Source organism: Chenopodium album, chromosome 16, assembly GCF_948465745.1.
Source record: "Chenopodium album chromosome 16, dcCheAlbu1.1, whole genome shotgun sequence".
Taxonomy (NCBI): domain Eukaryota; kingdom Viridiplantae; phylum Streptophyta; class Magnoliopsida; order Caryophyllales; family Amaranthaceae; genus Chenopodium; species Chenopodium album.
In genome coordinates, this window is record NC_137849.1 from 44,767,492 (window position 1) to 44,789,618 (window position 22,127).

At 34.8% G+C, this 22,127-nt stretch overlaps 2 protein-coding genes across 2 annotated transcripts; both read right to left on the reverse strand.

The window, feature by feature from the left end:
• Nucleotides 1-1,076: 1,076 nt before the first annotated feature.
• LOC145584397 (putative ABC transporter C family member 15) lies at nt 1,077-9,567 on the reverse strand. The gene is made up of 11 exons (XM_081641248.1): nt 9,543-9,567; nt 5,876-8,226; nt 5,688-5,774; nt 4,976-5,611; nt 4,275-4,439; nt 3,889-4,183; nt 3,352-3,566; nt 2,639-2,944; nt 2,486-2,549; nt 2,170-2,409; nt 1,077-2,051 (listed from the first exon to the last, which is right to left on the reverse strand). The coding sequence occupies exons 1-11, from the start codon at nt 9,565-9,567 to the stop codon at nt 1,924-1,926; spliced, it is 4,512 nt and encodes a 1,503-aa protein (XP_081497374.1). The 3' UTR covers nt 1,077-1,923.
• Nucleotides 9,568-12,451: 2,884 nt separating this feature from the next.
• Nucleotides 12,452-20,877, reverse strand: LOC145586656 (putative ABC transporter C family member 15). The gene is made up of 12 exons (XM_081643546.1): nt 20,737-20,877; nt 20,467-20,514; nt 16,721-19,074; nt 16,541-16,627; nt 15,819-16,457; nt 15,225-15,389; nt 14,836-15,130; nt 14,392-14,606; nt 13,667-13,972; nt 13,515-13,578; nt 13,194-13,433; nt 12,452-13,075 (listed from the first exon to the last, which is right to left on the reverse strand). The coding sequence occupies exons 2-12, from the start codon at nt 20,489-20,491 to the stop codon at nt 12,948-12,950; spliced, it is 4,518 nt and encodes a 1,505-aa protein (XP_081499672.1). The 5' UTR covers nt 20,492-20,514; nt 20,737-20,877; the 3' UTR covers nt 12,452-12,947.
• Between the last annotated feature and the right edge of the window lie 1,250 nt (nt 20,878-22,127).

Sequence of the window (22,127 nt, forward strand, 5' to 3'; positions counted from 1 at the left end):
TGAACATCAATCTCAACCAATTTCCCTACCTCCTCTTCACATTCCCCTACTAATGGACTTAATCTATCTTCAGTACTTTGAGAAATCACAGCCATCATCTACAGCTACCATATAACAACAATAAAAATGTTTAACACATGCGCCCAATTACAGAAGCTTCATCAATTCAAATCCAACCAGAAAATTATATGGAGTTCATGTATTAGAAAAAATTCATAAACACACACAGCCTGCCCCTAATTATAACTCAGATAAGCTCATCATATAATTGAATAAAATTAAAAGAACCCTAATGTTTACACATATTCCAATTAGAAGTAGTAGCAATAATTCTAATGTAAAATCACAGGCCGCAAAATCAAAAATAGGTCCTATAAATCGAAAACAACACGCCCCATGAGTAAGAGCCCACAAATTACATGTAAAATCAGACAACAAACAGGCCACAAATCCACAATTATGTGTAATAATTTCAAGTAATAATGCTCGAAAGTTAACTTACCTTTACCAGAAAATTAAACCATACAGAATAGTCGGCTACACCCGATACAACGACAACAGGGAGGCCTGGCAAGATCTGAAGAATGAGCGCCTCATTACTGCTGAGAAGATCTGAGTTCCACCTACACTGCTTTTTTTTTTTTTTTGAGAAGGTACACTGACTTGAGTATGGAGATGTAAAAGATGAGCGCCTAAGTCTTCACCTCTTCACTCCGTTTATTGTAATTCAGACGAGGTTACTTAACGGAAAAGTGGTCCCACAATTTTAATAATTAAAACTGCTGACGTGGATTACTGAGATAAATAACATTGTAGATCTCGGAGATAAATGGGGGCTCGCCCGTAAACTTATCATCCTAATTCGACTAGTTTTCGTGTATAGGGACAATTTCATTTTTCTTTCCTACTCAAAAATCAAAGTCAAATAAATCATATGCTAAAAATGACATGTTCCTTTCTCATTGCCATTTGCCATTTGCCATCACAAGAAGTCATCTTCCTCCCAAGTCACGACCCCAAACCCCAGAAGCCCGCTCAGTAAATTGAAGTGATGCTGAATTATTTGAAGGTAAAAGTTACCAATTTCGTTACAATTAAACAAATTCGTTTCATACTTTCATGATGTCATTCATATAATTATTCTGAGTGCATTCCATTTTCTTGTATTTTGTATGTCCACTGATGTTATCCAAATTATGACCCCTGCTTTTTCACTGAATTATCATTTCTTCAATTATATAATTTTGGTTAATTTTTGCTGTATATATGTTCTCTGGTTTAAATTTGAATTATAGATTCATGAAAATGCATAGGATGAGGTTTAGGAGGGCACTGAGCAGCTAATTGGTTGAGAGCATTGCCCCCATTAACCCCCTTCCCATATTTGGTGCTATTATAAGGGGTAGAACCTATCTTAAATTTAGTTTGTAAATTTCAATGTTAAGGAAGAAAACCCAGAATTTTCATGCTAATTGATGATTTCAATGTTTGCTAAAATGGCTCACTGTTATATCTCTAAGATGCAAGTTGCTTGATTATATGCTATGCTTGTATGTTATGAGGTTTAACAATGTAACCCTACATAGTTAAGTGACCGGAAAGTTGAGTCAAAAGCTTGAGCTCTTACAATAGGGGCTCTTAGAGTGTATCTTAGTACGAATTTCTAGGAATGCTATATAAGGGCTAGTAAACACGGCAAGGGAGGTACTACATATGATGATGCATAACTTCTCTGGCTGCCACCATACAATGGATGAACACGTTAGTGCACGTAGATGCAAGGATGGGGAACCTTGAGAGATTGTTGTATTGCATGATTGCCTTAGCAGTCTTGTTTTCCTTAGATTGCCTTTGGTCTCGTTATCTTGCTAGATATGTCGCCAACTTTGTTGCCTAAAAATAATGATGATTTACTTCATAGTTTCAACCTTCAAGTTTTGCTGAGTTGTTGAAAGCCTGTGATCTTGTAGAGTACTCCCTAACCAAGCATGAGAAAAATGAATCTTCTCTCTCTAGGAGCTTTGATGGTGAATCATATTCTGCAATCCTTCCTGTTTTTGCCAAAACAAACTTTCTAATAATTATCTTGGTATTTTTTTAGCCTAAAAGAATTTCAAAAAATTCTGATGTCAAAAAATAAATTTTTAAAAAAGGGGCCTTGAAAAATACCATCACTGAGAACAAGGACTAGATCACTATCAACAACTGTGTGTATTCTGTGAGCTATTGTGACAATTGTTCGTTCTCGAAATTCCTGGTTAATAATCTTCTGAATTACTCCATCAGTAGCAGAATCGACTGATGCAGTTGCTTCGTCTAAAACCAAGACACTACTGTGCTTTAGTAGTGCCCTTCCTAAGCAGAACAATTGTCTTTGTCCAACGCTCCAATTTTCACCATTTTCAACCACTGAATACAATAAGTTCGGTTTTTTAGCAAAAACAATCTTTAACTCCTTTTTTCTGAAAAAGTTTGATGTATTCACCTGTGGATTCCAATCTTCCTTCCTTAGCCCGTACAAGGTCTCCTAGTTGGCATTTGTCTAGTGCCTAAGAATTGCAGAACGGGATTTTACTGATTAATTTTCATATCTACCTATGAAAACAAAACAATAAAGCAATTTATTAAATTATATTACCTCCCATATATCATTGTTGGAATGCTGTTGGAGTGGGTCAAGGTTTATTCGAACTGTACCATCAAACATTGTTGGATCCTGTGGAATGATGCTGAGCCTTGATCTCAAGTCATGAAGACCTATCTTGCAGATATCTACATCATCAATTATAATGCTCCCCTCCGTTGGCTCCACAATGCGGAACAAAGCTTGTATAAGTGTTGATTTTCCACTGCCTGTTCTTCCTACCACACCAATCTTCTTCTTCCCAGGTAATGTACATGTTATGTTTTTCAGGACGGAGGGAAGATGTTCAGCATAACGTATCTGCAGCATCATGATATTGGGATTGATTATTATCACTTTATCAGAGTTATTTATTTTCTGCTAATTATTATTCTTAATAATTTCACTGAACTGCTATGGTTGCTCCTTATATCTCACAAATCTTGCATGGTTGCTTTTGACTCAGAGATTAAGATTGAATATTGAGAGTGGGTAGAAACAAACAGAAGTAACAGTGTTGGCTTAAAGCTAGAGAGGGTGGGTAGACAAAAAAAAAAAAAAAGTAAGAGAAAGTGACTTGAGAAATAAACAGCACTCGTACTAAGAACAAGCAGTTAGAGTGAAAATGCAAGAGATAGAAAGTGCAATTTGTATTCTGGGACATTCAAGTAGAAACCTTACAAGTTTTTGTGGGGCAGAGGAAGTTTGTTAAACCTGCAGCAGCTTACCTGTAAATTCTGGAAAGTAATTGTTCCAGTAGTTGGCCAGTTTTTTGGTGGTCTGCAATCGTCAATGATCAGAGGTGCCTCACTATGAAGCTCTGTGTACTGAAGAACCCTTTCCACTGAAATCATCTTATTTTCCACATTGCATATATTCCATATGACTGAAGCTTGCATAACATTCAAATTTATTCCATATGTCACTGCCAGACCTGCAATGCCTGCAAAAGATTCCAAAACACAATAGCTTTTCTTCAATGATAATTTGGTGTACCTCATGTAGTTAGCTGTATTGGATGATGATATTTTCAACAAACAGTTAAAGTAGATCTTATTTGTCAATTCACAATTTCTATTTAGTTTGGTAAAGAGGAAGCACACAGGTAAGTTGAATGAGTTTCAGATCAAGATCTCAGGTAAAGTCTCCTAGAGGCTTTTCTAGTATGGTTTATTGCCATGCATATAAAAGAGTCTTAATCACTAGACAATGCAAATTTTGTATTCATTCTAGATTTGCTTATCAGATTGATCAAGAATGCTTACTTGGATTTATTATTCCATCTGGAAGAGACACTAGCAGAACCAATGAAAATGCAAACACAAAGTTAGATAATTGATTGAGTCGGAATGAAAGCCACTCCATTGCTGATACATTGTGAAACCATGCTCTTGTATATCCATCTACTAATACAAGGTTTGCATTGATAAATCGTTCCTTATGGTTAAATGCACGTATTGTTGCTGCCCCCGAAAGTGATTCTCCAAAATGATGTAGGATTGGAGACTTCTGTATTTCAGATAATCGTGCTAGCTCCCTTGCAGTTGGTATGTAGTATTGCTGCAAGAAATATCATTACATTCATGATTGTAATAATCTTCTTAAGATCATCTTTGTAAAAGTTCTGTATTAGGTATTAAGTACTGCTTACCTTATACCATATGCAGATTGCTGTTACTGGAATGAAGATGAGAAAGACCTCCCATGCGACCTGTGACATGACTGCAATGGTGCCGAGAAGCTGGATCACTGAGAAAGCTGCCGAAAACAATCTTTGTGCCATTTCCAAGTCCAATACACTTTGGTCAGATGATGCCTGCATATGAAAGTAAGTGTTAAATTTAACATATAATTGCGTTTTTTCTTTTTGATATACAATTGCCCTTGATTGTTTTTGAACATAAATCTCTTAGTTGAATTTTATAACTCAGGTGGAAATGGATTAAGTAAATGCTTGTTTAATTTAGTATTATAATTATTTTTTTCCTTATCAGTATAATTATTTGTAGACATGAGTATTCCGAATAATATTCTTGATCTGAATGATATAAGTAACATACTCTGTTAAAAGAGATGAAGGTGTGGAATAATAAATTTGCCCATGTAATACAAACAAATGAGAGAGAGAGAGAGAAAGGGTGGGGTAATAATAATTGTTATCAAATGCTGACTAGGGTAATTAGGGCATTATGTGTGTGAACACAAGCAAAAGGTGAATAAAGCATACCAAATAAGGAAATGGTGCAATAATATGCAACTTCCCGAAAAAGAAAATGGTGCACTTAAAAATTAACGCAGGAAGTGATTCTCAAATGATTTGAGTGCCTATTCAGTACGTTGACTAATTCTTACCCTATTCAATATTCTTCCTGTTGGAGTTGAATCAAAAAATGACATTGGAGCTCGGAATACACTGCGTAGCATATTCTCAAAGAGTTTTTGTGCAGTAGAAAGGCCTGCGTATGCTGATACTGATGCCCGTACTAAGACAAAAAGCGAGCTTACAATAGAAAGAAGGGCATACACAAGTAAGACATAGTCCATCTCAGCTATAGGTGCAGCGTCACCTGAAGTTGGACAAGCCCATGCCATCCAGTAATTACTTGCTATTTGCAACACTTGAAAAGATGACTGGGCTAAAAGTATTACCGGAACCAAAATACCATGTTTCACCGTGGTAAGATAAGCCCAATACACTTCCTTCCCTATACTTCCTATCTTTCTTTCTTCATCCTGTATCAACCTCCCTTCTTTCTCTTTCATTTCTGGAGAAAGGTTATCCTCTTCTTCATCCCTTGTTTGAATTTGTTCAGCACTTGAATGTCCATCTTGTGGTAAAGGGCTTTGAGTTCTATCAGAAGCACCTTCCACAGTAAGAACAGATTCTAGAGCTTGACTATGAGCTCCAACCAGAACTTCAAACCCGATATTCTGTTTCAAGAGTTCCTTAAAATTTCCTGCTTCTGCGATTTTTCCATCTTGCATCACCTATTCATAAGAAATTCCCTCATGAATTGATATATCTAGCAGAGATAGTGCATAAAACATTGCTGTGATAGCATACCAGAATGTGGTCTGCTGCTGGTAAAAATTCTACTTGGTGGGTCACATAAAAGATGGTCTTGTCTCTTAGAACCTCCATCAGACATTCCTGTTTATTGGGAATCAGAACATTGTAAGAGTATGAAGTAATTACTACATAAGACTCAAAGAGTTAAACAGTATTTGACATTGTAGTCTACAAGTGCTTACCTGAAAAAGTTGTGTGCCTGTATGTGCGTCAACTGCACTAAAAGGGTCGTCAAGCAAATATATATCTGCGTCCTGGTATACTGCACGAGCAATTTGTATCCTTTGTTTCTGGCCTCCACTCATATTAATACCTCTTTCTCCGATATCTGTTAAGTCACCTTGTGGGAAAAGCTCAAAATCTTTTAATAAAGCACATGCTTTGACTGTTCTGTCATACTTGGCTTCATCATAATGATTCCCAAAGAGTATGTTCTCTTTAATATTTCCTGACAGTATCCACGGGGTTTGAGGAACATAAGCCTTAGAACCGCTAATCTTCACCGTCCCAGAGATCTTAGGAATTTCTCCAATTAAGCCAGATAGCAAACTGGATTTTCCTGATCCCACAGTTCCACATACTGCTACTTTCATTCCCCTTGTGACCTGCAAGTTTATTTTATCTAGGGTGGGAGTTCCTGAAGTAGGATCCCAGCTGAATTTCCCACCTTTTAAATCTATGGCATAGGGTGTTTTATCTTTTGAAACAAACTCAACTGCTTCTTGCTGAATTTCTTCTCCCTGGAGGTAAGAAGAAACCCTATCTGCCGATACTTTAGCTTGTGCTACAACAATGAGCAAGTCTGGCAGACTATATATGGGATCTTGCAACATACGAAAGGTTGCTAATGCCGATAATACGCTACCTGCTGTGAGTGGAATTCCCAATAGAAGACAAGATCCAAAAGTTATTATAGAAATAAAAGTAGGTGAACCCCAGAAAATGAAGGCTGCAACCGCCCCTAGTCTCAATGACTTCCATATACAAGAAGACTCTATATTTCGTAAACTTTCTAGCTTATGAAGAAATTGATTGTCCCATGCTTGAAGTTTTATTGATTTTATGTTAGACAGGATTTCTGAAGTGGCTTTCATCCGAGCATCTTTAGCATCCATGATCTTTAACTGGTATTTTTTCTGTGTTCTTGTAAGAGGTATGTTGCAAGACATAACAACTAAAGTTGCAGCTAATCCTGCAAATGACCCCAACCCTAGACTTGTATGCAGAACATAGATGGCTAACGATATTTGTACTGGTAACATCCATATTGTGTTTACATGCCATGCAAAATCTGCGATTCTTTGTACATCAACACTCATGTAGTTGATTATCTCTCCACTGGTGTGACTCTGTCTCGCTTGACATGACAAGACTAAGCCCTTTTGGTATATCTGAGTTATCAAAGCATTTCTAAGTTGAAGCCCTACTTGACGAGCCCCAAAGATCCATTGCCTTTGTGATATTGTCTCCACCACTTTGGCCCCTAGAAAGCCTAGAGCAAGGAGATAGCCAGATTTTAGGCTGCTGTGTTTCCTGTCACTGAGGAAAACCACAAAATCATTGATTAGGTATGGACCAACATATGAAGAAAACACACTTATTACTGCAAATAAGGCATTTACTGCTGCTCTTTTCCATGCTAGTTTGAATATTGCCTTATACACGGATGTGCTATTGGTGATTCCTTCTTCTTTGGCTTGTTTTAGGTTTTCATTGAAGCAATGAGAGAGAAAAGCAGCAGAGTCTTTCACATCAACATCTGGGATATCATCCTGCTCAAGTGGCTTCTTTTTCCCGATGGCAAACAATGGGTTGAGCCATGAGAAGGTAACAAGATCAAGAAGAGTTGCTTTGCTGTAAAGTGACTCGCGTTTTCTTTCAAATTTTTTTCCGGTTTCTCCATTGAGAAGTGGTTCTGTCAAATTGCTTCTTGCGTTGTCATGCACTATTCTCATCTTCCCTTGAATGGAAATTACCAACAGGCTGACTGATGCAAACACGCCGAGAAAATCTGCATACTCTTGAATTCTAAGCTGACCATGATTGTCCATTATATAATTGAAATCAATGGCAATATGACAAGCTGAGATCAAGAAACTGTAAACCCACCAGAATCTTAGAATTCCGGGAAAAATGAGGTAATTCTTGGTTAAAATCCTGCACAATACAATTACTGCAATCATCCACGATATAACCTGCATAATTTCAGCTGAGAGAGCAGGAAGATAGTGACTGCACGGAGTTTTGTTTCCTTTTACCAACAAGATTAAAGAAGCCAAGTGCAAAACCAAGAGCAAAGTGGAAGAAACAATGCTAGTTTTCGAGCAAAGGCTTAATCTTGCATTATCAGGGTACATTTCTTCATCCTTTTCTGTTTCTTTTGTAGTGTTCATGTGTTCTGCATTTCCCTTTTTTCTGATTAAGTATAACAGTAGAATACCATAGAACCCCAGCAGCAAAAATATGCTGATCTCTTCCCACAAGCAGGGAGACTTCAGCTGTTCCCATGCTGTTGGTTTCAAGAGCTTTAAATCTGCCGAATGAAAAAAAAAACAATTCGCTGATTATGCTTGAAAATTATAATCTGAAAACCTGTATGAATGCCTGTGAGTTAGTAACTTTGTGCTCCCCTTGTACATAATGTTGGACATTTTAAACTGTGATGCGAGTTCTTAAATTTTGAAAAAGAGAAGGTCAATTAACTACTATATACTTCGTAGTATATACTGTCTATACCTACACATTAAGGCATTGAATTTTGAATTATGCCTTAATACTCCCTCCATTTCATATTATCACATGACTGATGACTTCACGAGTTAACGTTTTTCTATCCAACCTCTATCATTCAACTTGTCCATACACTATTAATAGCCATGTTAGGCAATGTTCTTTTCACCTTTATACAAAATTACATGATATTTAGTAAAAAGTAAGTTCAGTTAAAATAATATTAGTTCCGTAAATTTAAGCTTAGTAAAAACAAGTTTTATTCAGTACATATCAGTAACTTCAAATAACAAAAGCAACTTAGTAAAAAAAATTCATGTTCAGTGTTTAAATTCAACAAAAACAATTTAATTTCAGTATCAAAAATTGAAGTTCTGTTAAAATAATATTTGTTCCTCTTAGTTATGGTTGTTCCTTCTTTTCCATTTCATTTACCCAAATACTCCTAGATTACCAGATTAAGATCAATTTATGTTTATTTCAGGCTATCGAAAATACATGTAACCATTCGCATTAAGGTGTTTCAGATGAAGGGAGTTACTCCATCAAGGTAGCGCGAATCCAATTATATGAAGAGCAGTACTCCCAACAATGAAGTTTACCCTTCAAAGGATATTAATATAATGTTTTAACCTTACTGTATATAATTGTTTTATGTACAAGCGCCCTTAAATACATATCATAATACAGTTTTTCAGTCATATTATCAATCAAGCAGGATGTTCGTGCTAATTCATTATCTATATTTCAGTCTTTGGCTTCTTAATCAGCGCTTTAAAGCTTACTTAACGACCCTTTACCATTAGAGGGAAAGCAGTAATCCTAAAGCAACTGTTCTACAATTATGTTGAATATTACTTCGTATAAAGTATTATCTACATCTTGTTTCAAAAAAAAGTATTATCTACATCTATAAATAAACAGCGATTGTGTTACAAAAACAGTTAAAATAAGAACTTTTAGAGATGAAAGGAAGTATACTTCAATACAAACGTCTGGCCTTGCCATAGTAACATAATAGAAGGAAGCAATACAATGCATTTGGCAAAACTATTCAGTTTGATCACAACAAAATAACACAGCTCAAAAGAGCCAGAAATATAATCAAAGAGAACTTACTTGCTGCAAGAAAAGAGTAAGGCATGATTTTCCCTCTCTAATTTTCAGGCCTTTTTTTTTGTATGTTTGCTGCAAATATTTGAATGAATTATAAGTAGTCCTAATTCAAAGGACTAGAGAGAAGCTCAAGAGAATAGAGTATTGTTAGCAAATATATAGTGGAAATTGGAATGAAAGAAAAAAAAAAAAAAAAAAAAAAAAAGGAGAGAAATCTTATATGATCAAGTGGAATCTATGTGGTATATTTATTCAATAAATGGTGTGTGTTAGTGTGTAATTAACTATGACTCTGTTTTCTTTTGTTTGTTCCATTTAGAATCTTAAGTGGTTCAAATAAAAATATATTGGTGATATAATATAATATTTTAAAGGTAAAATTTAGACTTGTGATATCTTGTTAGTTTCGTCTTGATATTTAGTTTTTAAATTTGCAATTTATATATCAGTAGAATATGTAATTTGAATAATTTTACATATTAGAAAATTTGAAGATATCAAATGAGTTGGGCATTTGGAGGTCAAGCTGATAAAGATAAATTCATATACTTAGTCAACTTAGGTGATTACGTTTAATATTCTTAGGTGATATTTTGTATTTGTTTATTTATAATGCTAATATTCTTAGATGATTAGGTTCATATTCTTAACTATATGTTGTTACATTTTCTAAAATAGAATCATCTCAAGGATATGATTTGCTTGTAAGTACGTATAATACTCTTTGTGTACTCATTGTATTATTTTAATATAAAAACTAGTGTATAGTCCGAGTGTTGTCCCTGATTAAAAAGAAAAAAAAAAAAAAAGATTTTAAGAGAATAATACTCCGTTGTTTTGGAATTTCTAAAACTATTCCGCTCTATTCATTTTTTCCGGCTAATTTTTTTTTTTTTTTTATTTTTCATTTTTTATGTTTACTTAAAGATATATATATGTATATTTATTTAATTTTATATATAGAGGATATCACACATAAATAACTATTGAATAAGTTGGTAAGAAATGTGATCTTATATCCATGAGAGTCAATGTTTGAAACTTGTGGAATGTTTTTTTCTTCAATGAATAATTTGTGTTAAACGGTTAAATAATAATTAGTGCGTAATTGGCCTTTTGTAGTCTTATTTTATTCAATAAATAAATGGTGGGTGTTAATTAGTGTGAAATACACTGCTTACGCATATGGAATTATGGTTCATTAGAGAACAAAAACTGGATTTTGGTGGATTTCACGTGATATAAGCAACTGTTTGTGTTTGGGGTTATATTCTTTTGGGTTTGTGTTTGGGGTTATATGAAAATGGTTTTTTTTACTATCCTATACTACATTAAAATATAACCAATTCTATTGTAAAATAATAATAATAATAATAATAATAATAATATAATCACTTATATTCTTTTTTATTCTACTCACTTACTATTTACGATATCAAACTAAGGAAATTTGACCATCTATTGCTAATTATATAATTATAAAAGTAAAAAATTATAACATGTAATCTTATTAAAATTGTTTCAAAATATATTAAAGATGGTGTAAAATATAAGTGAGTAAAAGAGTGAAAAAAAAAAGTCCATGTTGTTTTTAGTCAAGTTGTTTTTCTACAAGGTAACTCAAACTTGTGTCATGTATTTCATATCTAGACACAACTTAAATTTGCTTTCCTACGTATTAAAAGAGATTTTTCAAGTTTCTCACAGAAATAAATTGTGTTTTTCAAATAGCAAAGTCGTAAGTAAATGCATTTTTTATTTTTACTGTTTATTGGCAAAATCGTGCTAAATTGCTACTTGACATAATGGTTTACTCTATAACCACTACTTCAAGTAACGCCGTAGCAGGTTTGCATGGAATAAGTCCATGTTTACCCGACCTAGTTTTTGTTGAACTATTTATTTTTACTAAATAGAAATTATTTTTACTGAAATTAATTTTACCGATTTTCTATTATATTTGAACTCTAAAATTACTGATTTTCCTAATTTTGAATTATTTTTGTTTAACTGAATTAATTTTTACCGAAGTGAAATTATTTTTATTAAAAATAAAGTACTTTGTATTTTTTAGAGTGAAGTGAACGAGGTCTAAATTTTTTTAACTTCGAATGAAAAAAAGTTAAACAAGTGAAATGAATCAAAACCTTAATAGTTAATACTACTAAGGGCCTGTTTTCATTTACTGAACTGAAGTGAATTGTTTATGAGAGAAGGAAATTAGAAACTCAACTAAACTGAATTGAGCTGAGCTGAAATTAAGCTGAAGAGAACGGACCCTAAGTAAGTCATTGCCATTTGCCAAACATGACATTTTCTCTCACATTGCCATTTGCCATCACAAATTCTCAAGAATTCATCTTCCTCCAAATTACTCATAAAGTCACAACCTGAAATCCCAAAAGCCAGCAAATTTTCCACAATTATCAGACCAATTTTTTGAGGTAAGTTACTACTTCTTTATTAACCAATTTTTTTTTTTTTTTTTTTTTTTTTTTTTTTTTTTTTTTTTTCATATTTTCATGATTTCATTCATATAATTCTATAACTAGCATGCTAATATCTTGTATAAAGTCCACTAAAGTAACTGAATTTGACAATTATTATCCAAAATTACGAGACCCCAGCTTTTTTCTAAGGAATTATTAGCTATTCAATTATATAGTATCTATATGTTTGGATAGATTTTGATGTATTCATATATTCTCTGGATTTTTAGTTTGATTATGTATTTAAATTATAAATTTAAATTATTGTATAGGATGAGAATGGGAAGGGTACTGGGTAGTTAATGTGTTAGAGACCTTAGAGTATTGCCCTTTGATCCCTCGGTCTCGGGTTCGAGTTTCATAAACCCACTTCCCCCTTGTGCATTTGGTGCTAATATAGGGAGGGAGATTTTATATAGTTTGTTTATTTCAATATTAAGGGAGGGAGCCCAAAATTTGCATACAAATATGAGTATTTCAATGTTTGCCAAAATGGCTCATTGAGTCATTGTTATCTATGATGCAAGTTGCTTGATTATATGCTATGATAGTATGCTGTGAGGTTTAATAGTGTAACCCTACATAGTTATTAGTTAAGTGACCGAAAGAGCTGAGTCGAAAGTGTGAGCTCTTACAATAGAAGCTCATATAGTGTATCTTAGTACAATTTTCTAGGAATGCTATATAAGGGTAGTTAAACACGGCGAGGGAGGCACATATGATGCATCACTTCTCTTGTTGCCATCATAATATGGATGGACACGCTAGTGCCTAGAGATGCAAGGATGGAGAACCTTGAGAGATTGTTGTATTGCATGATCGTTATAGTAGTCTTGTTTTCCTTAGGTTGCTCTTTGGTTTAAACATCTTGCTAGATGTGTCGTCATCTCCATTGTTTATGCTTATTTACTTCATCTTTTCAACCTTCAAGTTTTGCTGTGTTGTTGAAAGTCTGTGATCTTGTAGAGTACTCCCTAACCAAGCGTGAGAAAAATGAATCTTCTCTCTCTAGGAGCTTTGATGGTGAATCATATTCTGCAATCCTTCCTGTTTTTGCCAAAACAAACTTTCTAATAATTATCTTGGTATTTTTTTAGCCTCAAAGAATTTCAAAAAATTCTGATGTCAAAAAATAAATTTTTAAAAAAGGGGCCTTGAAAAATACCATCACTGAGAACAAGGACTAGATCACTATCAACAACTGTGTGTATTCTGTGAGCTATTGTGACAATTGTTCGTTCTCGAAATTCCTGGTTAATAATCTTCTGAATTACTCCATCAGTAGCAGAATCGACTGATGCAGTTGCTTCGTCTAAAACCAAGACACTACTGTGCTTTAGTAGTGCCCTTCCTAAGCAGAACAATTGTCTTTGTCCAACGCTCCAATTTTCACCATTTTCAACCACTATATATCATATACAATAAATTAGATTATCTAGTAAGAATAATCTTACTCCATATTTCTGAAAAAGTTTGATTTATTCACCTGTGGATTCCAATCTTCCTTCCTTGGCCCGTACAAGGTCTCCTAGTTGGCATTTGTCTAATGCCTAATAGTTGCAAAGCAATGTATTACTGATTTGTTTTCATTTCTACCTAAGAAAAAAAAATGGTAAAGCAATTAATTAAATTACTTACCTCCCATATATCATTGTCAGAATGCTGTTGGAGTGGATCAAGGTTTATTCGAACTGTACCATCAAACATTGTTGGATCCTGTGGAATGATGCTGAGCCTTGATCTCAAGTCATGAAGACCTATCTTGCAGATATCTACATCATCAATTATAATGCTCCCCTCCCTTGGTTCCACAATTCGGAATAGAGCTTGTATAAGTGTTGATTTTCCACTGCCTGTCCTTCCTACCACACCAATCTTCTTCTTCCCAGGTAATGTGCATGTTATGTTTTTCAGGACGGAGGGAAGATGTTCAGCATAACGTATCTGCAGCATCATGAATTTGGGACTGACATTATTATCAGAGTAATTTGTTTTCTGCTTACTATTGTCATAAGAATTTCTGAACTGCAATAGTTGCTCCTTTTGTCTTGCAAAGCTTGCATGATTGCTTTTGACTCACAGATTAAGATTTGAGTATTGAAAATGGGGTAGAAACAAACAGAAATATTTGAAAGTGTTGGCTTAAAGTTAGGGTGGGGAGAGAAAATAAAAAGTAAGATCAAGTGGATTGAGATATAAGTAGTACTCGCCTACTCATACTAAGAAAAAGCAGATAGAGAGAAAATGCCATAGATGGAAAGTGCAATGTGTATTTTGGGACATCCAATTTGAAACCATTTAAGTTTTTGTGGGGCAGAAGAAATTTAGAATTTCTGCTTCTTAATTAACCTGCAGCAGCTTACCTGTAAATTCTGGAAAGTGATTGTTCCAGTAGTTGGCCATTTGTTTGGTGGCCTGCAGTCGTCAATGATCATAGGTGCCTCACTATTAAGCTCTGTGTACTGAAGAACCCTTTCCACTGATATCATCTTATTTTCTGCATTGCATATATTCCATATGACTGAAGCTTGCAAAACATTCAAATTAATTCCATATGTCACTGCCAGACCTGCAATGCCTGCAAAAGATTCGAAACACATTAGGTTTCTTCAATAATAATTGTAATTCATCCTATAGTAAGCTGTATAGGATGATAATATTTCCAACAAGCAATTGAAGTAGACCTTATTACTTATTAGTCAACTTCTGATATGTTATATTGCCATGCATTTTAAACAGTCTTAGCCACTAGACAATACAAATATTGTATTCATTCTAGTTTTACTCATCAGATCTAGAGAGCTTACTTGGATTTATAATTCCATCTGGAAGAGACACTAACAGAACCAATGAAAATGCAAACACGAAGTTAGATAATTGATTGAGTCTGAATGAAAGCCACTCCATTGCTGATACATTGTGAAACCATGGTCTTGAAAATCCATCTACTAATACAAGATTTGCATTGATAAATCGATCCTTTTGGTCAAATGCACGTATTGTTGCTGCCCCTGAAAGTGATTCTCCAAAATGATGTAGGATTGGAGCCTTCTGTATTTCAGATAATCGTGCTAGCTCCCTTGCAGTTGGTATGTAGTATTGCTGCATGGAATATCGTTATATTCATGATTGTAATATTCTTCTCTTATCATCTTTGCAATGATCCTTAAGTAGGTTTCAAGTACAATTTGCTTACCTTATACCATATGCAGATTGCTGTTACTGGAATGAAGATGAGAAAGACCTCCCATGCGACCTGTGACATGACTGCAATGGTGCCGAGAAGCTGGATCATTGAGAAAGCTGCCCAGCCCAACCTTTGTGCCATTTCCAAGTCCAATACACTTTGGTCAGATGATGCCTGTATATGTAGTAAGTGTTAAATTTAACATATGATTGCGTTTTTTTCTTTTTAATATACAAATTCCCTTGATTGTTTTTGTATTGTAAAAGCTGGAAAATTCTTTCCCTGAAACATAAATCCTTCTTACTTGCATTTCATACCACAAGGTGGAAATGGATTAAGTAAATTGCTTAATGCATTTAGAATTTTGAAAGTCTTTTATGCAGACATGAGTACTCTGATTAATATTCTTGATCTGACTGATAAATTAACATAAATCTCAGATGATTTGAGTGCCTTCTGTATTTCTGTTTGACAAAAGTGGGAGGTATGTTATGTAGATAGGGTTCATCCTTAGATATGTTTATGAAATTATGAATTATATTTAGATGATTGTATTGTACATATAAAATTACTGCAATTTAAAGTATTTAGACTAACTCTTACCCGGTTCAGTATTCTTCCAGTTGGAGTTGAATCAAAAAATGACATTGGAGCTCGTAATACACTGTGTAGCATATTCTCAAAGAGTTTTTGTGCAGTAGAAAGGCCGGCATATGCTAATACTGATGCCCGTACTAAGACACAAAATGAGCTTATGATAGAAAGAATGGCATATACAAGTAAGACATAGTCCATCTCAGCTACAGGTGCTGCATCACCTGAAGTTGGACAAGCCCATGCCATCCAGTAATTACTTGCTATTTGTAACACTTGAAATGATGACTGGGCTAAAACTATCACCGGAACCAAAATACCACGTTTCACTATGGTAAGATAAGCCCAATATACTTCCTTCCCTATACTTCCTTTCTCTCTTTCTTCATCTTGTATCAACCTCCCTTCCTTCTCTTTCATTTCAGGAGAAAGTTTTTCCTCTTCTTCATCCCTTGTTTGAATTTGTTCAGCACTTGATTGGACATTTTGTGGTAAAGAACTTTTAGAAGTTCTACCAGAAGCACCTTCAACTTTAAGAACAGAATCTAGAGCTTGACTATGAGCTCCAACCAGAACTTCAAACCCAATATTCTGCTTCAAAAGTTCCTTAAAAGTCCCTGCTTCTGATATTTTTCCATCTTGCATAACCTGTTTATAAGAAGTTCCCTCATGTATTGATATATCTAGCCAGATATTGCATAAAACATTGCTATGAATTTGTGATTACATACCAGAATGAGGTCTGCTGCTGGTAGAAATTCGACTTGGTGGGTCACATAAAAGATTGTTTTGTCTCCGAGAACCTCCATCAGACATTCCTGTTTATTGGAAATCAGAACATTGTAAGAGAATGAACTATGTAAGACTCAGTTTAATTTGACATTTATGTCTTACAAGTTACAAGTGCTTACCTGAAATAGTTGTGTGCCTGTATGTGCGTCAACTGCACTAAAAGGATCATCAAGCAGATATATATCTGCATCCTGGTATACTGCACGAGCAATTTGTATCCTTTGTTTCTGGCCTCCACTCATATTAATACCTCTTTCTCCAATCTCTGTTAAGTCACCTTGTGGGAAAAGTTCAAAATCTTTCAACAAAGCACATGCTTTAACTGTTCTATCATACTTTGCTGCATCATAAGGGCTCCCAAAGAGTATGTTCTCTTTAATATTTCCTGTCAGTATCCACGGGGTTTGAGGAACATAAGCTTTAGACCCACTAATCTTCACAGTCCCGGAGATCTTAGGAATTTCTCCTATTAAGCCAGAAAGCAAACTGGATTTTCCTGATCCCACAGTTCCACATATTGCCACTTTCATTCCCCTTGTGACCTGCAAGTTTATTTTATCTAAGGTGGGAGTTCCTGAATTAGGATCCCAGCTGAATTTCCCCCCTTCTATGTCTATGGCATAGGGTGTCTTATCTTTTGAAACAAACTCGACTGCATCTTGCTGAATTTCTTCTCCTTGGAGGTAAGAAGAAACCCTATCAGCCGATACTTTAGCTTGTGCTACAACGTTGAGTAAGTCTGGCAGACTAAATATGGGATCCTGCAACATACGAAAGGTTGCTAACGCAGATAATACACTACCTGCTGTGAGCGGAATTCCCATTAGAAGACAAGCTCCAAATGTTATTATAGAAATAAAGGTAGGTGAACCCCAGAAAATGAAGGCTCCAACAGCCCCTAGTCTCAATGACTTCCATATCCATGAAGACTCTATATTTCTTAAACTTTCTAACTTGTGTCGAAACTGATTGTCCCATGCCTGAAGTTTTATCGACTTCATGTTACGCAGGATTTCTGAGGTGGCTTTCATCCGAGAATCTTTAGCATCCATGATCTTTGACTGGTACTTTTTCTGCGTTCTTGTTAGAGGTATATTGCAAGACATAACAACTAAAGTGGCAGCTAATCCTGCAAGTGACCCCAAACCTAGACTCATATGCAGAACATAGATTGCTAATGATATTTGTACCGGTAACATCCATAGTGTATTTACATACCATACAAAATCAGAGATTCTTTGAACATCTACACTCATGTAGTTCATTATCTCTCCACTGGTGTGACTCTGTCTTGCTTGACATGACAGCATTAAGCCCTTTCGATATATTTGAGATATCATAGCAGCTCTGAGGCGGAGCCCTAATTGACGAGCCCCAAAGATCCATTGCCTTTGTGCAATTGTTTCAACCACTTTGGCCCCTAGAAATCCAAGAGCAAGGAGGTAGCCAGTTTTTAGGCTGCTGTGTTTCTTTTCACTGAGGAAAACCACAAAATCGTTGATTAGATACGGACCAACATATGAAGCAAATGCACTTATTACTGCAAACAAGGCATTTACAGCTGCTTTTTTCCATGCTAATCGGAAAATTGCCTTATACACTGATGTGCTATTCGTGATTCCTTCTTCCTCTTTGGCTTGTTTTAGGTTTTCATCGAAGCAATGAGAGAGAAAGGCAGCAGAGTCTTTCACATCAACCTCTGGGATCTCATCCTGCTCAAGTGGCTTCTTTTTTCCGATAACAAACAATGGATTCAGCCATGAGAAGGTAACAAGATCCAGAAGAGTAGCTTTGCTGTAAAGTGACTCAACTTTTCCTTTAAATTTTTTTCCAGTTTCTCCATTGAGAAGTGGTTCAGTCAAATTGCTTCTTGCATTGTCATGCGCTATTTTCATCTTCCCTTGAATGGAAATTACCAACAGGCTGACTGATGCGAAAAAACCAAGAAAATCTGCATACTCTTGAATCCTAAGCTGCCCACGATTGTCCATTACAAAATTAAAAGCAATGGCAACATGACAAGCTGTGATCAAGAAGCTGCAAACCCACCAGAATCTTAGAATTCCAGGAAAAATGAGGTAATTCTTGGTTAAAGTCCTGCACAACACAATTATCGTGATCATCCATGATATAACCTGCAAGATTTCAGCTGAGAGAGCAGGAACATAGTGATCACACCAAATCTTGTTTCCTTTTACCAGCAGGCATAAAGAAGTCAAATGCACACTCAAAAGCAAAGCGGAGGAAACAACGCTGACTTTCGAGCAAAGGCTTAATCTTGCATTATCAGGGTACATTTCTGCATCTTTTTCTGTTGCTTTTGTAGTGAACACGTGTACCGCATATGCCATTTTTCTGATGAAGTATAGCAGTAGAATCCCATAGAACCCCAGCAGCAAAAATATGCTGATCTCTTCCCAGAAGCAGGGGGACTTTAGCTGTTCCCATGCTGTTGGTTTCAATAGCTTTATATCTGCCATACGAAACCAAAAACGATTCAATTATTATACTTGAAAAATATAGTTTAAGTTGTAGCAATAGACTGATCATGAGTTCTCAAATTGACGACTATATACACTGCACATTATGGCATCGACTTTTTGTACAATGCCATAATACTCCCTCCGTTCCATACTATACTTATTTATTCAACCTTGTCTGTCATTTAACATATCTGTACACTATTATTTGTCAATTTCGATGCCAAATTAATTGTATGGATGAAAATAGTTTCCCGGCCGAACATTAATCTGCAAGTCCTAACTCAACAACACTTTCAACTCCGATGAAACCACAAGCTTAGCATCTATTGTGAATAAGATGAATTTATCACCACATCTCCAAGAAATTTTCTGTTTCAACTGTTAATTATACAGGCAATATAGCTATAACTTTGTCACTAAAAAAACATTAATTGCCAAACAACAAAGCCTTGGAATGACTACCTCTGTCCAGAATTAGTTGTCGATATGGTTAGTAGTTCAGTTTACACTATCGACGTGACAATTGATTGCAGACCGAGGGAATTGTAAGACATCTTTTTCGGAGTTTTGCCATGTTGAAAATTGTAAGATATAGCCTACGGCTCAAGTAGCGATTAAAGTGTTCATAAAAGATAGTAATAAAGATGGCAATAGATGCTTTTTTGTATGTAACTTGATTACTGATAATAGAATATACTGCTGCTACTTTATATTGTCCTATTGTAGAGCCACTTTTAGTAGGAAAGCTTATCAATGTTTTTATAGTGTGCCACTAGAATTAATGTTGATAAAAAGTATTGCTTTTGTTCTTCTTAGTTATGTTTGTCCCTTCTTTTCCATTATATTTACCCGAAATACTCCTAGGTTACTAGAAAATGATCCACTTTAGTTTATTTCAGGCTACCAAAACATGTTACTTATTGCTGTTTTAGATGAATGATCTTGCTCCATGACTCCCATCACATAGCGCGAAGTCAAGAATATGAAGAGCAATACTCCCAAGTCCCAACTTCTAACAATGTAGCAAGAGATGAAGTTTCAACCTAACTGTATATCCATCCATATACATATCATAAAGCAGTTTTCAGGCCTTATTCATGGTCTTTATTTCTATTTTAGCTTCATAATCGGCGTGTTAAACCTTACTTGAAACCATTAAACATGAAACAAATAGCATTAACCCAGCTAAGTCAGTTCGACCATTGTGTATAACGCTTTGGTAATGTAAAGTACAACAACGCCCTCTTAGAGGGTGCTTAAATACAACCTCCCGGCCTTGCCATAACATAATCATAGGAAACAATGTAACAATATAATGCATTTAGCAAAACTACCAAAAACACAACATAAAAGAACAATCAACATAATTAAAGAGAACTTACTTGCTACAAGAAAAGAACAGGGCATGATTATCCTCCTCCAATTTCAGCCCTTTTTTTGTATCAATCAATCAATCAAAGCCTTAATCCCAAAAGTGGGGTCGGCTAACATGAACCAAATTTGATTATTCCGTGTAGTCATCAACATAAATCTTTCTCCTCCATCCCTTACGATCCAAAACTTCATCCTCACGTAAATCCATGCACTTCATATCCTTCCTCACTCCTTCCAACCAAGTCATCTTTGGTCTCCCTCTTCCTCGTTTAATCACTCCTTTTTTTGTATGTTTGTTGAAAATACTTGTATGTGAAAAAATAGTCCTAATACAAAGGACTACAAAGAAGCTCAAAAGCGTAGTATTGTAGGCAATATATTATAGTGGAGAAAAACTGAGAAATCTATCTGATCAAGTGGGACCCACATATATATATAATAAAGTAATTGATGGGTGTTCAACTGCTAATTAATAATTAGTGAGTAATTAACTTTTTGTTGGCTTAAGCAGGGTTTAATTAGGTAACAAAAACTGGGTTTTGAAGAAACTCACGTGATGCAAGTAAGGTTAAGATTGCAGGGGATTGATTCTTTTTTGGATTTTAGGGCATTTGTTTGTGTTTGTAGTTTAATGAAAATCTAAAATGATTATTATTATTATTATTATTATTATTATTATTATTATTAGAGATTATAATTGAGAGAGAAAAGGTTAGAAATAGTGAATTTAGGGTAGGCCTCAACAACCCCTAGTATTTTGGCTGTGTTTTTAATTTTTTGGGGTTTTTGACGAGTTCTAAATGATAGGGCTTTAAAAAGGAGAGAAATTTACAAATTACAATGGGATTATTTCAAGTGTATAAATTATAGAAGGGTAAAATAAATAATTAAGATCTTGTTTGGTTCAAAGTCACTTGCCATGGAAATTTATATTTCATGATTTTTTTTTTTTTTTTTTCTATTATCACTTTCTTAAATTAAGCTAAAGTGTTAGGAAATTGCATTTTCTAGGAAATTCAACTCATCAAGGAAGGAGTTGGTAAGTAAATTCACATGATTTGTACGGTAGGAATTTGTATTTGTATTGGAATTGTCATTTCTCATGCTTACCTTATTTCCCTCCAACCAAACACAACTTCATTAGTTCATTTTAATAATTCCTAGGAAATTCTTTTTCCAAGGAAATCGACTTCCAACCAAACAACACCTAAGAATATACAAATGGTATTCCAACCGCCATAAAATTAGCGATTATATTAGCTTCCTAAAGTAGTGAGGTATTGAAAAATCGTTGAACCTTCTTTCAAAAATTTAAAATAAAAATAAATAAATAAATAAATAAATAAAAACTATGAACCTTTAAAGATCTAACGCACAATAATATATGATTTTTAATTTTCCTTGAGACAATTCACTACGTCTGAATTACGGAGTATATTTGTGCTAACAACGTAAAAATAGCTAGATTACCCCGAATATCATTAAGGAATTTATTTTTTGCATAAAAAAAATTAAGGAATTTATTTTCGGACTTTTCCATTGTTTTGGTCATAAATTTACTTGTTTTTTCTAAATGCTCTCCTTTAGCATGTATCATGACTTACTTGCCCTCTTAAGCTCTTTAAAAAAAATTGAGGTTGTCCTTATGGAATATTAAGAACCATTGATT